Source organism: Lucilia cuprina, chromosome 4 (assembly GCF_022045245.1).
Source record: "Lucilia cuprina isolate Lc7/37 chromosome 4, ASM2204524v1, whole genome shotgun sequence".
Lineage (NCBI taxonomy): Eukaryota > Metazoa > Arthropoda > Insecta > Diptera > Calliphoridae > Lucilia > Lucilia cuprina.
In genome coordinates this window covers 51,127,105-51,143,274 of record NC_060952.1, presented here as the reverse complement: position 1 = coordinate 51,143,274, position 16,170 = coordinate 51,127,105, and the positions used below count along the sequence as shown (strand labels likewise).

Below are 16,170 nucleotides of genomic sequence, written 5' to 3'. Positions count from 1 at the left end.
TTGTTGTTGACATAATAGAACATTTAACGTAATTTTGAGCCTAAACGCCCAATTCGGGGTGTACGGTTGTATGGGGGCTAGGCGAAATAATGGACCGATTTCAACCATTTTCAATAGCGTTCGTCCTTGAACCAAGAGTATGTGCGAAATTTCATCAAATTATCTTGAAAATTGCGACCTGTAGCACAAAGTTTACATGGACAGACAGACGGACATAGCTAAATCGACTTAGAGAGTGATTCTGAGCCGATTGGTATACTTTAAGGTGGGTCTAGAACCAATATCTTTGGGTGTTACAAACATCAGCACAAACGCATAATACCCTCCCCACTATAGTGGTGCATTACATTGTAGTTAGCTTGTAGTCAGTCTGTAAAAGTAAACTAGAAGTGAATTTGTCTCTTAGTCGACTACAAAATTGCTGGCAGGGAGTGTATTAAATACATATACATGTATGTTTTTCATATGCATGTACATATACAGTGAATCAATTAAGTAATTTGCCTATGTAAAATTTTATAAATTTTATGAAACAACATTATCTGAACAATTATTTATAGCAAATTTATTTTTTAAAGAATATCTTATATTTTTATTTAATAATACCATAAAAAGTAAAATCGTGATATTAATTAACGAGATTTTTTATAAAATGTGAACGTATTGTTAATTTTTATGTCAATATAGAATTTTGCTTTTTAGGTTTTTTTTGTTATTTTTTTACTGCATTATTTTATAAAATTTAATATTTTTATTACTCCTATATATTAGAATAACATTTCTAGATATTTTAGTAGTGGAACGACATTTCTTGGACATTTCTTAACCGATTTATTATTATATATACCTATAAGATTTTATCAATATTTGACTTAACATGAAATCTATCGTTCCTTTTATTAAATTTCGAAAATAATAAGTAATTTTCAATAGATACATTATATATAAGATAATCAATGGATTTAAACCTAGAAAAAATGTTTATTGAGGTATAAATCTACGGAAACCCCATCTATTTAGGGAGTACTGTGTAAATCTTATTAGGAATTGTAGAATATTGATTCTTATTCAATAAATCTAACGAGTACCATCCTAACCACTCTAAGTATGGGGACATCACCACATACCACTATAGAACTATTACATTCTAAAATCCTGATTTACAACCTCATATTTGAAATACTTTATTTATGAATAAGATACAGTAGGCGTATAGGATCTGGATAGTTATTCTTGACTTGGGTTCAAATTATTTATAAGTGTATGTATTAGCTGAAAAATATTGCTTTTGTTGGCCTTAGGGTGTGATAACCACCTCTATTTTAAAATATCTCAATTAGGTATTTTTCCTGATTAATTTACATTAGTTCCAAGCATCCTAAGGTCTGTTTAGGGGTCCTAATTTAAACATAGTGTTCCTCATAGTTCGTATATGGATTTTGGAAATGATAAATCAGGAATCCAATGTATACAAGTCGCATTCCTTTGGCAGTTACAGATGTTGAAGCACCACTCAGTGCTTTTTTTCTAATAACTCTTTGAATCATTTCATCAATTACTCTATTTTATATTGTTAAATGTTATTGATTAAACATCTCATAATTATATTTTATTGATTTGCACTTGTTATAGAAATCTTAGCTAAATTTTTACATCGAAATTGCCTCATTATTATCCTTTAAACACTTTTAAGCAAAAAAACATCACATTTTCACACAATGAGGATATGATTTTTGCAAATTACAATTAAAAAATACTTAACACTCGTCCTTTTAACAATAAAAAAATAAATTCCAAAAAGTAATTAAAAAATAATTTGAAAAATCCAACGAAATTCCGGAATTCTCAATATGCAAAAAACATTATTGAAGTGCAAATTCTAATGAAAAATAATAAAATGCTACAACAAATGCACCAAAATTTGTATTTTAATATTTTTTTCTTGGTTTTCCCATTTTACACAATCTCTATTTTTAATTGGAAAACATAAATTTACTTTTTACCTGTTTTTATTTATGAACAAAAAATAAAATTCTCTTAAAAAAGATAGGCAAAAAACTTAGTTGATTCACTGTACATATGTCACAATTCTATAAATTAATTATTACATACTCACAATTTTGTTTTCCAATTGAAAATAGAGATTGTGTAGAATAATTTTTTAATTGCTTTTTGGAATTTATTGTTTTATTGTTAAAGTATTTTTCAATTGTAATTTTCAAAAATCATATCCTCATTGTGTAAAACTGTGTAGTTATTTGCGTTAAAAATGTTTAAAGGCAAATAATGAGGCAATTATAATATAAAAAATAAGTTTATAAGTTTATAACAAGTATAAATCAGTGATATTCAATAATGAGATGTTTAATCAATCAATAAAAAATATAGTAATGAAATGATCCAAAGAATTATTAAAAAAACGCACTGAGTTATCCTTCAAAATCTTTAACTACCAAAGGAGAGCGACTTGTTTTCAAGCAAAAACCATTGAAGTCATTATTTATTTTCTCCAAAGTACGTATACGAAATTAAAAGAACACTATGTTTAAATTTAGACCTCTAAGCAAACCTTAATTTGCTTGGAAACAATATAAAGTGAACTTGTGCTACAGGAAAAATACTTAATGATGAAATGACCCAAAGAATTATTTAAAAAACGCATTGAGTTATTCTTCAAAATCTTTAACTACCAAAGGAGTTCGATTTGTTTCCAAGCAAAAACCATTGAAGTCATTATTTATCTTCTCCAAAGTTCATATACGAAAATAAGATTACACTATGTTTAAATTTATTTTATTCATAAAATAAAGCATTCAAAATATGAGGTAGAAAATCAAGATTTTAGCATGTTATAGTTCTATAGTGGTATACGGTGATATCCCCATACTTAGAGTGGCTAGGATGGTATTTAGTGTTAGCTTTATTGAACAAGAATCAATATTCTACAATTCTTAATAAAATTCACACAGTACTCCCCAAATAGATGTGGTTTCCGTAATGTAGTTTTTGTTTATCAATGCAAAATTACCAAAACACAGATTATTCTTGTTATAATATATAGATTTAAACCCCAATAAACATCTTTTCTAGGTCCATATCCATAGATTATATAATATTTCATGTATCCAATTCAAAATTACTTATTATTTTCCAAATTAAATCAAAGAAACTATAGATTTCATGTTAAGTTAAATATTGATAAATTCTTATAGATTTATAGGAAATGTCCAAATTTAGTCGTTCCACTACTAAAATATCTTAAAACTGTTAGTCTAATATATAGGAGTAATAAAAATATTAAATTTTATAACAAAATGTAGCAATATTAAAAAATTAACAAAAAACCAATAAAGCAAAATACTTTATTGACCTTAAAAATAATAATACATATTTATTTTTTTCTTCGCACATGTTCATTCATTATTGTAAGATAATTGTGAGTATGTAAATGTAGCATATGTACATGCATATGAAATACATACAGACCCTTTCGTAGTACCGAAAAATTCGTATTATTGAACAACATATTTTATATGTTTAAATTCAAATAATACACATAAAATTTTGGATTTTATTTATTTTTGTTTTATTTTTCAAAAATTACATAACGAAACAAAATATAATAAATGTGTATTATTTCAAATAAAAGGGACATATTTACGTATACGAATTGTTAATTTTGAAAGTATCGTGAGTCCAATGGTTGAAATGAGTAATAGAAGGTCTTAAATTTTAATGTTTTTAAAGATATGTCTGCCAAAGACAATTTGCATATACATATACATATGTTCTAAAATGTGTATGTATGTTCAGATTACATAAAACTTTTATTAGAAACTTGATTGGAATATATCACTTTCAAAAACAATTCTATAATTTAAAATTTTCTCTTAAAAACTTGGAATATTTCACATAAAGTAATGCTAATTTACATGCAGTAAATTGTGTGTTAGGACTTTTAAAAACAAAAAACACTTGTAATAAATATTAAAAAAAACTCCAAAATTTCTGAGCTAAAGGTGAATGATACCAAAATAATAAAATAAAAACATAATAAGAACTTCATTCATACGTAAATAAAACCAAAATTCCAATAAAAATGTGTTATTCGTACTATCGAATTAAAAATTTGTGACTTTATTCGTAATAAAGAGGGTACGTACTATTGGACGTCCACTGTATATATGTAGTACACTCATACATTTTTGTTATTTAAGCCTTTCACAATGTAAAATTACAAAAACAACATTTTATGTTTTTATATCCTCTCTTAATTTTTTGTCATCCTGTTACAAATTTCTAAGATGCCTATAATTTCCTTTACTATTGATCATTTCATAGACACTACGAAACATTACTGCCTGTTCACAAACTTATTGATATTGTTCTTGCTGTAATTAATGTAACTTATTTACACCCTTTTTGTTCTGATACAATCATTACATTTAATATCTAAATGAAATTGTCATTTCATGTAAAAACTTCTTTGTAGTTTTTGTAACCTCATATTTTCGTATTATATTACCTTTTACGATCAATGTAAATAGACACATTTTAATACTCAACATAAAATTGAACATTAATTTAATATACATTCAATAATTCAATTCAAAAATTTAATAATTTTTTAATTAAAATTTGGTTAATACACCCTGAAGGAAACCTGTCGACAAGTGTCTCCAAGTCACCAGTTTTGTCAACTATATTGGTGACTTTATGGTGACGTTGTGATAGAAGAGTCAACAATTTTTTTATTTGCCTTTGATGAGAAAAAAATTGTTAAGAACAAGTGAGTGGCGGCAGCTGATTAATAATGTACCGGCGGCAAAATCGTTTTTATCAATGGGATGTTTTTTAAATTGTGGTATAGTAGTTATTCACAAAATTCATGTTTCTAAATAACAGAAGTATCAAAATACCACAAACCGTTTTTAATTTCTTAAATTCATTCAAAAAATAAAAAAATTGTATTCAACGACGACGGCTTTTTTAAAAAAAGTTCGACGGCTAATCCCAGTCGACTTTTAGCTACAAAATGTATGCTCTGTAATAAAACTATGCTTCTTCTTAATGTTTTTATTATTTTGTGGAAAAAAGGCGGCTGTCATCAAAATTTAAAAAAAAATAAATCAAGAAAAAGTGAATAATAGTGATTTGTAAGTTAATTTAACAATTATGAGTAAAAGAAATTGTAAACGTTTATTAAAAAACAGTCAATTTTATATAAAAATAGAAGTAGTGAAAATGAGATACTTATAAGTCCAAGTATGAATTTTGAAAATTTTGTGGAGCCTGAATGTTCCGTGTCGTCTCAAATAGATTTTCCAAAATATAGTTTGCGCGAGAAGATTAAAAATTAGTATATTGAGACAGGCCCTTCCAGAAAATGTTTGGAAAAGCTTCTCATTATATTACAGGAGGAAGGTCTAGATGTGCCTCTCTCAGCTGCAGCGCTGATGGGTAAAAGGCAAGAACTTTCAATCAGAAAAGTTTTTGGAGGAAATTATTGCCACATTGGAATTGAAAGTCAGCTAAGAAAATTTGAGCAAGTTTTGAAAAATTACGACGAAATTGAACTGGATATCAACATTGATGGAATCCCATTGTTTAAAAGTTCGCGAGTACAGTTGTGGCCAATTCTTTTAAAAATCGTTAATGTGCAGGAGAAAGTTAAACCATTTCCGATAAGAATATATGTAGGTCTTTCCAAAACCAAAATGTGTTAAAGATTTTTGTAAAGATTTTGTTGAAGATGTCCTTTCTCTTAATGGTGAATGTTTTTTAAATGGCAAGAAAATTAAAATTTCGTTTCGATGTTTGTCATGTGACACGCCAGCTAAGGCTTTCATTTGTGGTGTTCCAGGACATACTGCATCCCATGGATGCACTAAGTGTACCCAAAAATCTAAAAAAATTGGTAATGTCCTAACATACAGTACATCTAGCGGAACTTTGATCCCCGATACGGACTTTTCTTCAAAAAAGTATCTAAACCACCACAACCAAACATTCCTCAATCAAAAAACTCCCCTTGAAGAAATAGGTTTTAATATGATAAGGCAAGTTCCTTTAGATAGTATGCATCTTATCGATCTTGGAGTTATACGGAAGATTCTTGTTCGAACCATTAACAACAAAACTGAAGAGAAGACCCCTAAAAAGAACTTGGTAAAAATATCATCCGAGCTGTTAAAGTTAAGAAAATGTTTCTCAAAGGAGTTTCCACGAAAACCTAGATCACTTGATGAAAAACATCATTGGAAGGCCACTAAATTTCATCAGTTCCTTGCATATACTGGTCCCATTGTTCTTTGCAATAACGTTCACAAAGATATATACTATGAGTTTTTGGTTTTACATTGTGCATATCGGCTACTTAGTCCAAGGCACGTTTATAGTAACGTGAAAGTAGCTAACGAATTGCTTGAGTTATTTGTTGAAAATTTTCCAATTGTGTTTGTTTCCTTTAATGTGCACAATTTGTTGCATATTGCAGCCTGCGCTGAAGAGTACGGACCTCTAACATCGTTTTCGGCCTATAATTTCGAAAATGAAATGCAAATTTTAAAAAAAACATGTTCGAAAACCAACCTCTATAATTCAACAAATTGTGCAAAGAGAACAACACGAATTATATGACGAAGCTAAAACAGAAACATTAAAGTTTGAAGGAACTGTAATTGTAGAAGCTCAAATCAATGATTGTTTAATTTCATCCAAAGAACCCAACAATATTTGTGCTGTTAAATCAGACATCCCTGTAAAAATTGAAGCAATAATAAAAGAAGACGACATATATATTCAAGGACGACGTTTGTTAGATTTAGAGAGCTTTTTTCATGAACCCCTCAATTCCTGCGAAATAGGCATTTTCACGACAAAACTAGTTTTAGGAGAAAAAGAAAAATTCTTATTTAGCGATATTCAATATAAATTTATAAGTCTACCTAAAGATAATCATATCGTAATAATACCGATTCTCCATAGCTGTCTTTTAGAAAAATGTCAAACGAGCATCCACAAAACTTCAAAGGAAAACTAAAATATTTTCCTCAAGAAGGTAATTTTACAATTTCATAATGTTAAAATGTACATTATACTTAATTATTTTTTTCTTTCCAGTTACTTCCAAATGTTCTAGCTGTGAAGAACTATCAAAACAATTTAATTTATATAAAGGTTTGTTTAAATGTTTGTGCATAAATTGTTGACTTGTAGACTTATTATTTTATTTCTATAGATGACGCTAAAAAACGCTACAACACGCTACTTGAAATTCTAGCAGAACATAAAGTTTTATTAGACACAATTGTGAAACAAAACCAAATTACATCAAATCTTATGGAATTTTTCCCTATCGAATCTGAAGAAAAACTAAGAGAATTTGATGCTATTTTGAAGACCCATTCAGACCCATATGTAAGTATTTACTTTTATTGTGGAAATATTTCAACGAATAAAATTTATTTTTTTTTGTTTATATTCAATAGATTCGACAAATGAAATCACTCCTTGCGGGTAATGCAGAAAAAAACCTTCATGAAATATTTGGCCAAAATATTATAATGAATTTTAATGTTGATGGCTCTTTTGGCAAAAAGAGGTTGCGCGAATACGCAAATGTTTTTAAAGTCATAATAGGTAATAAATGCTTTCTTGTGTTCTCATATTTGTAATATTTTAACAATATGTTTCGTTTTTTAATATCCAGATTTAATAGCAACTTTTAATGAAAATTCAGACCAAACGATTAGAGCAGCATTTCAGCGTCAAAAGAAAAAATATTTTAAACGAATGGGTCGCAGCAAAACCAAAAATAATGAAAATCGTGAAGACGACGATTCTCCCAAAGAGGATTAGTAATTTTACCTAATTTTAGTAAAACAAATTTTTTATGTTCTTTTATAAGAGAGACTGAATAATAGTACCTTTTTGTTTTTATATTTATACCCTACGCCACTATAGTGGGGAGGGTATTATAAGTTTGTGCTGATGTTTGTAACATACAAAAATATTGGTCCAATACCCACCTTAAAGTATACCGATCGATTCAGAATCATTTTTTGAGTCGATTAAGACATGTCCGTCCGTCCGTCTGGCTGTCCATGTAAACCTTGTGAAATTTGGACCAAACATGTTTTTTGGCACAAGGACGAAGCCCATTGAAAATGGCACAAATAAGTTTTATATAAGTATAAATGACACTGCAGATTTTCGTAAGGATCGGCCTATATTTGACCGTAGCCCCCATACAAACCCCCCTTCAAAAAATGACTTAAACGTCTAAAATTGACTTGTAACCATTTGTATCGCAATGAAACTCAACAAAACTAACTGTTATTTAGAAATATATCCTTTTCCCAAATTTAACGAGGATCGGCCCATATTTGACCTATATAAAGCCTCATTTACAAATTTTAGTTTTTTATCAATAAATGGCTTAAAAATTTTGGATTTATGGTAATATTCAACATAAAAGTTTCTTTACAAAAAATAAAAATTTTAAAAATATACTCATGGTGTAGGGTATTATATGGTCGGCCAAGCCTGACTATACTTTCCTACTTGTTAATTTTTAAAAAAGGCTTATTTTTATACCCACCATCAAGAAAGATGGGGGGTATATTGTTTTTGTCATTCCATTTGTAACACATTGAAATATTCGTCTAAGACCCATAAAAGTATATATATTCTGGGTCCTTATTAGATTCTAAGACGATCAAGCCATGTCCGTCCGTCCGTCTGTCTGTTAAAAACACGATAGAGTCCGAATGGAAGTAGATAGCGAGCTGAAATTTTACACAGATACTTATAGTTCATGCAGTCTGTTTGGTATTGTTCCTTTATAAGAGAGACTGAATAATAGTACCTTTTTGTTTTTATATTTAATTTTTAAAAAAGGCTGTAACAATGAAATCGTACCTTATCATTTTTTAATAAAATATCAAATATTTACAAATTTTAAATTTTATTGTAGACTTTTACTACATAAAAGTACCAAAAGTGTAGACTAGAACTGCTAAATAGTACTATTGATTTACTGGTTCCAATGTCTACATATGGTCCCAAAAGAAGTACCTAGTCAATAGTACTAACGTCAGTAGTAGATTTTCAATGACACGCACATGTTAAATGTCTATAGTAAAAAGCATTGTATGTTGTATAATAAGTCAGTAGTACTGGTGACTGCGTCAATAGTAAGTCAGTACAGTTTCAATATTGACATTTCCTGCAGGGCATTTTTCCAATAATATACATTAAACATTTATGAGAACATAGATACTAACGCTTTCAATTATTTTTTAATTAAAATTTGGTTATATCTTGCACACATTTTCACATTTTATAATTTTTCAAGTCCAACATGAAATGTTAAATTTTAGACCATAAGTCATTTCCTATATAAAATAATATTTAAGTTTGATAGTAATAATATTATAACCTCATAGTCGCGACTATCGTTTTGTTTCGTGTTTTCGTCGGCACATATATGTTCTGCTTGCGTACATTTCATGTTCGAATATTACTGCTTGCATGGCTTCAATATTGTTGACTTTGAATAATATGTTAAGGAAAATATTTTTATATTATAGGCAAGCAATATGAAATATTTGTGGGTATTATAAATATGTTAGCGAGTTGCTGCTTAATATATTGCATGTAAAAAATTGTATATTTGTTTGTAAGCTGCAATATGCAATAGCCTGTATGAGTAAATATTTTTAGCAAAAATACTAAAAATATTTTTAACAGAACCATATTTAAAATATGCATACTTTTAAATATGAGGTAAATACATATTTATTGCAAAGTCAAAAATAACAAGTAAGAGTGCTATATTCGGCTGTGCCGAATCTTATATACCCTTCACCATAGTGTATTTTAAACATCTTTTATAAATTTTAAATTTTTTCCCGACTACATTATTACATCAAAAGCTAAACAAAAAGAACAACAACAACAACGCTAAACGAAATAAAACACAAAATACACAAGGCATCTAAACCAACAGACATCTAAACATACATAACGAAAAACACAGAAAAACAAAAATAACAACGCAATGATGCCAACAGCATCCAAACCAAGGGTGCCCAAGCCCTATGCGCTTGGTACTCTTTTGTTTTTGTAAATGCGCTTAGCTATAGACAGTGCGTTTTCTATACACTTATATGCGCTTAACACTATCAATACGTTGTTTTTGTTCTTAACAGTATACAAGCAAGAGTAAAACAACACTTTCGTATTCATTGCTGGTAAACATTGACGAGACGTAGATTTTGTTTTGGTTTATCGTAAAAAAAATTGTTTTAAAAAGCACTTGGAAAAAATTTGTGTTAGTTTTAAATTTTAAAATTTACATTATTCGTATAAAAATTATTGTACAATAACTCACAATTTACTCTCATATAATTGAAAACGTTTTAAATACTTTTCTCTATTCATTAAAAAATATATTTGCAAAACAAAAGGGAAAATTATTTTATTTTAACAAAAAATGTATGTTTGGATTCCAAACATACAAAAAAATACACAGCTGAATAAAACCAAATACATCTACACACACACGTGTACATCTTTTTCTATATAGTGTTGTTGTTGACATTTTTTGATGAAATTTTCAGAGGTTGTCTCGGATTTTTGCTCATATCTCCGTTATTTACCGACCTATTTTGCTGATTTTAAATAGCGATCTTCTCGAAAGCATGTCTAATAGAATTATTGAAGATTCGGATCTCGCCGATATCTGGGGTATTCTAAAAACTGATTTCAACAGACAGACAGACGGACATGGCTTAATCGACTCCGCTATATATTAGGATCCAGAATATATATACTTTATAGGGTCGGAAAATTATATTATAGAAATTACAAACGGAATGACAAACTTCTCACGAAGGTGAAGGGTATGAAAATATAAAAGCATTTACTAATATTTAAACTCTGATATGTTCAGTATTTCATTATTTTTTTCAGTTTTTCATAAAAAAGCATAGAAATCCTATATTATAGATTTTTGTGTAATAAAAATAAAAAAAGGTATTGTCAGAGACCTAACTCTGGTGAGAATGCATTAGTAGAAGCACAAAAATAAACACAGTTGTTCAAAAGGTACTAAATAATAAATGAAATATACATTTACGTTATTTTTATACCCACCATCAAGAAAGATCGGGGGTATATTGTTTTTGTCATTCCGTTTGTAACACATTGAAATATTCGTCTAAGACCCATAAAAGTATATATATTCTGGGTCCTTATTAGATTCTAAGACGATCAAGCCATATCCGTCCGTCCGTCTGTCTGTTAAAAACACGATAGAGTCCGAATGGAAGTAGATAGCGAGCTGAAATTTTGCACAGATACTTATAGTTGATGCAGTCTGTTTGGTATTGAAAATGGGCAATATCGGTCCACGATTTCGCCTAGCCCCCATATAAGGCCCCCTTCAGAAAATGACTTTATCGCCCATATCTAGCTAACAGAAGCATCAATAGCGGTCAACTGGCACAAACATGTTTTATTGGGTCATAAATCTCTTATAGGGATCGGTCCATAATTGACCCTACCCCCATATAAAGTCCCCTTCAGAAAATGACTTTATCGCTCATAACTGGCTGAACGAAGCATCAATAGCGGTGAAATTCGGCACAATCATGTTTTATGGGAACATAAATCTCTTCGTAGAATTTTATAAGGATCGGTCCAATATTGACCCTACCCCACATATAAAGTCCTCTTCAGAAAATGACTTTATCGCTCATAACTGTATAAGAGAAGCACCAATAGCGGTGAAATTCCTCACAAACATGTTTTATGGAAACATAAATCTTTTCGTAGAATTTTATAAGGACCGGTCAAAAAATGTCCCTACCCCCCATATAAAGGCCCCTTCAGAAAATTACTTTATCGTTCATAACTGGCTAAGAGAAGCACCAATAGCGTTGGAATTCGGCACAAACATGTTTTATGGAAACATAAATCTCTTCGTAGAACTTTATAAGGATCGGTGTAAAATTGACCCCACCTCCCATATAAAGTCCTCTTCAGAAAATGACTTTATCGCTCATAACTGTTTAAAATAAGCACCAATAGCGGTGAAATTCGACACAAACATGTTCTATAGAAACGTAAATCTCTTGGTGGAATTTTATAAGGATCGGTGCAAAATTGACCCATATAAGGTCCCCTTCATAAAATGACTTTATCGCTCATAACTGGCTAAGAGAAGCACCAATAGCGTTGAAATTAGGCACAAACATGTTTTATGGGAACATAAATCTCTTCGTAGAATTTTATAAGGATCGGTCCAAAATTGACCCCACCCCCCATATAAGGTCCCCTTTAGAAAAAGACTTTATCGCTCATAACTGTCTAAAATAAGCACCAATAGCGGTGAAATTCGGCACAAATATGTTTTATGGAAACGTAAATCTCTTGGTAGAATTTTATAAGGATCGGTGCAAAATTGACCCATATAAGGTCCCCTTCATAAAATGACTTTATCGCTCATAACTGGCTAAGAGAAGCACCAATAACGTTGAAATTAGGCACAAACATGTTGTATGGGAACATAAATCTCTTCGTAGAATTTTATAAGGATCGGTCCAAAATTGACCCCACCCCCCATATAAGGTCCCCTTTAGAAAAAGACTTTATCGCTCATAACTGTCTAAAAGAAGCACCAATAGCGTGGAAATTCAGCACAAACATGTTCTATGGGAACATAAATCTCTTGGGAGAATTTAATAGGGATCGGTCCAAAATTGACCCTACCCCCCATATAAAGCCCCCTTTAGAAAATGACTTTATCGCTCATAACTGGCTAAGAGAAGCACCAAAAGCGGTGAAATTCGTCACAAACATGTTTTATGGGAAATAAATCTCTTCATTCACTACTGACTCAAAGAGCGCTAAAATTCTACATAAACAAGTTTCGTGCGAGCAGAAAGCTCCCTTTTAAATTTTATAAGGATCGATCCTTATTAAAAGTGGGCAATATCGGTTCACGTTTTTGCCTAGCCCTTATATAAGGCTCTTCAGAAAATAACTTTGTCGTTCATAACTGGCTTAGAGATGCATCTATAGCGGTAAAATTCGTCACAAGCATGTTTTATAAGAATTAAAATATCTTCGTAAAATTTTATAAGTATCGGTTCAAAATTGGCCCTACCTCCCACATAAGGTCCCCTTCAGAAAATGACTTTAATGCTTATATCTGACCTTAAGAAACATATATAGCAATAAAATGCGACATAAAAAGTTTTATAGGAACTAAAGTGATTTTCTTTTAACTTAAAAATGTTAGTACACCAGTAAAATTCTACATAAACAAGTTTTGTGAGAGCTAAAAGCATTTTATGAAATTTTATAAGTATCGGTCCTTAATTAACCCTACCCCACTTGTAAAGCCCCCTTAAAAAAATGACCTTAAAGCCTTACTAGCTTACAGCGATCAAATTCTACATAAACAAGTTTTGTAGGAAAACGGTCTATAACTGACTCATAACTTACTGGCTGTAATGGTCAAATACGACTACAGCGATGAAATTTCAAGTAAAAATATTTGTATGAGCCTATGCCCCTATTAACTTACACCTTATTAAAGGCGCTCTTCCAAATATTTCCCCGATGTTCATATTAATATTGATATATAATTCAACATAGATGGATAATATCAAAATTTATTAATAAGAATGATTTGATGGTGGGTATATAAGATTCGGCATGGCCGAATATAACACTCTTACTTGTTTGTGTTATTAATGGGATTTCATATACTAGTGAATGATCATTTTTTATTATTATTATGATTTATTAGTATTTCAAATACTTTATCTTTAGAACTATATTACATTTTGATTTAATTTAATATTAATTTAACATTATTAAAAACTCTGATATATTATTTTTCACAAAAATTATACAATTTCTTTTAAATATATTAAAATTTTGTTCATTCTTGGTCTCCGTTGGTAGCAGATTAAACAGTTGCAGTCCTTTGTAGAATAGTACCCTCTTCATTTTATTGCTAGTAGCTTTGTACAGTCTAAAATCGTTCGCATTTCGTTGATTATGGGCTGTATTTGGCTTACATAAGTTAGCTGATCTGTTAGGTATTCTGGTGCTTTTCCCATTTTCATTTTGTGTATAAATATCAATGTATTACGTTGAAGCCGCTGCCTAATATTTAACCATTTTAAAGTGTCCAGCATAATTTGTATTGGTGTAAACCTATTGCACTTTATAATTGACCTCATAGCCTTGTTTTGTAGTTTTTGTAGTCTCTCAATTTGATAATTGTAAGACATGAATATAGAATTGTAGAACCGAATTCAAAGTGTGGTTTTATCATTGTTAATGCAGTTATAGTTGAAATTTTATTTCTTATTTTCCTCAACAAACCAATCTTTTTGCATATGTATTCTACGTGGCCTTTAAAGTTCATATTTTTATCAATTATAAAACCTAAGTATTTTATATAGTCTACTTTTTCAATTATTGTATTATTAATTTCGAAGTTTAAGTTATTGTCCATGTTTATTTCTAGTATTTTCGTTTTATTTTCATTTAGTTTTAGTTTATTCATTATTTATAGTGATCATATCTTGCGTTAAATTATTTACACATTCCTCATCCGTATCCGATTCATTGAAAATTAGAGTATCGTCCGCGTATAATACTATCTTACATTTTCATAGCATATTTGGCATGTCATTTATATAAATAATAAATAGTAGAGCCCCTAGAATTGATCCTTGTGGAACCCCGTATTCATTTTCAATTTCGATTGATTTTATATTGTTCACTTTAGTTATTTGTTTTCTATTTGTTAAATATGGTTCAAACCATTTCAATTATTTATTTTTAATTCCACAATTGTACAATTTCCGTATAAGGATGTTTCTATCGATAGTCTCAAATGCTCTTTTAAAATCCAAAAAAAATTGGCATAATTTTTTTATTTTTCTCAATATTTTTCCACCTGTTTATGAAATAATTGACCGTTGTTTCGCATGAAAATATTTTTCGGAATCCGGATTGATATTTGGATAATATATTATTTGTTTCTAAAAATTCTTCAAGTTGGTTTTTCACAATCTTTTCTAAAATTTTATCACATAATTTCAATGTATTAATCGGACGAAATTCTTCGCATTTATTTTTTTTTTGGTATTTTTCCATTGGAGTTATCATTGATTTTTTACAGTTGTCTGGGAAGATTCAAGTTTCAATGATTTATTTACAATTTTTAGTATATTACGACCAATTGTATTCCAATTATCTATGATCATTTTAAAGTCTGGTTTATTTTTTATTTGTTTATATATTTATTTAAGTTCTATAATTGATATTGCACGAAAAGTAAATCTAGCATTTATCACATTCATTTGATTATTATATTGCACATGTTCTATATTATCTCTTATATTCTTAATACTATTCGTTGAATTGTTTTGATATATCACAGTTATTCTTATACTCTATATTATTAAAAATCACATTGTATCACAGATCGGTTTTTCTTTAGGACTAAGTCTTTAATATTTTTCCACATTTGTTTTTGGTCTTTAGTGTTGCTTATTTGTCTATTAATATAATCGTTTTTTTTTCATTTTCTAGTTTTATTTTATATATATTTCTAGCACTTTTATATTCATTCCAGGCATGATGTGTGTTTTCTATTTTAGCAATATTATACTTTATAACTTTTTCTTCCTTTAAAATATGTAACTGTCTGTTAAACCATTTATTTTGAATACTTCTTTCATTTATTGTTTTTTAATTGTTAGTCTCTTTATAGAATCTTCTAAAGCTTTATCAAAAAGATTTACATTGTAGTTTAGGTCTTGGCCTTCATCAAATTTATTTCTCTTTGGAATTTAGGTCTATTATATTTAAAGTATTCTATTTCTCTTTTAATTATATAATTAGTTTTCTCATCACTGATTTTTATTTCAATTATCTCATGATCGGATATTTTATTTATTTCACTATTATTTATTATAATGTTTGTTTTGTTCTTAATGACATAATCAATTATTGTTCTTGAGTTACGCGTGGATTATACAAGAATTCCATTATCATTTATTATCTGTTTCAACTTATTCTTGTATATACTGTCCTTGGACCAATCTATATTAAAGTCTCCTGCAATAATTATATCCG

At 29.3% G+C, this 16,170-nt stretch overlaps 2 protein-coding genes across 4 annotated transcripts in view; one reads left to right on the top strand and one right to left on the bottom strand.

Moving 5' to 3' along the window:
- LOC111681668 (tubulin polyglutamylase TTLL5) overlaps window positions 1-16,170 on the bottom strand; it is a 261,613-nt gene that overhangs the window by 15,046 nt on the left and 230,397 nt on the right. The gene's annotated exons all lie outside the window — the stretch shown is intronic.
- LOC124419428 lies at window positions 2,247-8,014 on the top strand. 2 transcript variants are annotated; one of them, XM_046948835.1, is made up of 6 exons: window positions 2,247-2,514; window positions 6,988-7,060; window positions 7,123-7,179; window positions 7,241-7,419; window positions 7,491-7,641; window positions 7,712-8,014. In XM_046948835.1, the coding sequence occupies exons 2-6, from the start codon at window positions 7,003-7,005 to the stop codon at window positions 7,858-7,860; spliced, it is 594 nt and encodes a 197-aa protein (XP_046804791.1). In that variant the 5' UTR covers window positions 2,247-2,514; window positions 6,988-7,002; the 3' UTR covers window positions 7,861-8,014. The 2 variants fall into 2 exon arrangements, with proteins under 2 accessions (XP_046804791.1, XP_046804792.1); XM_046948836.1 differs by lacking the exon at window positions 2,247-2,514 and having other exon boundaries at window positions 6,980-7,060.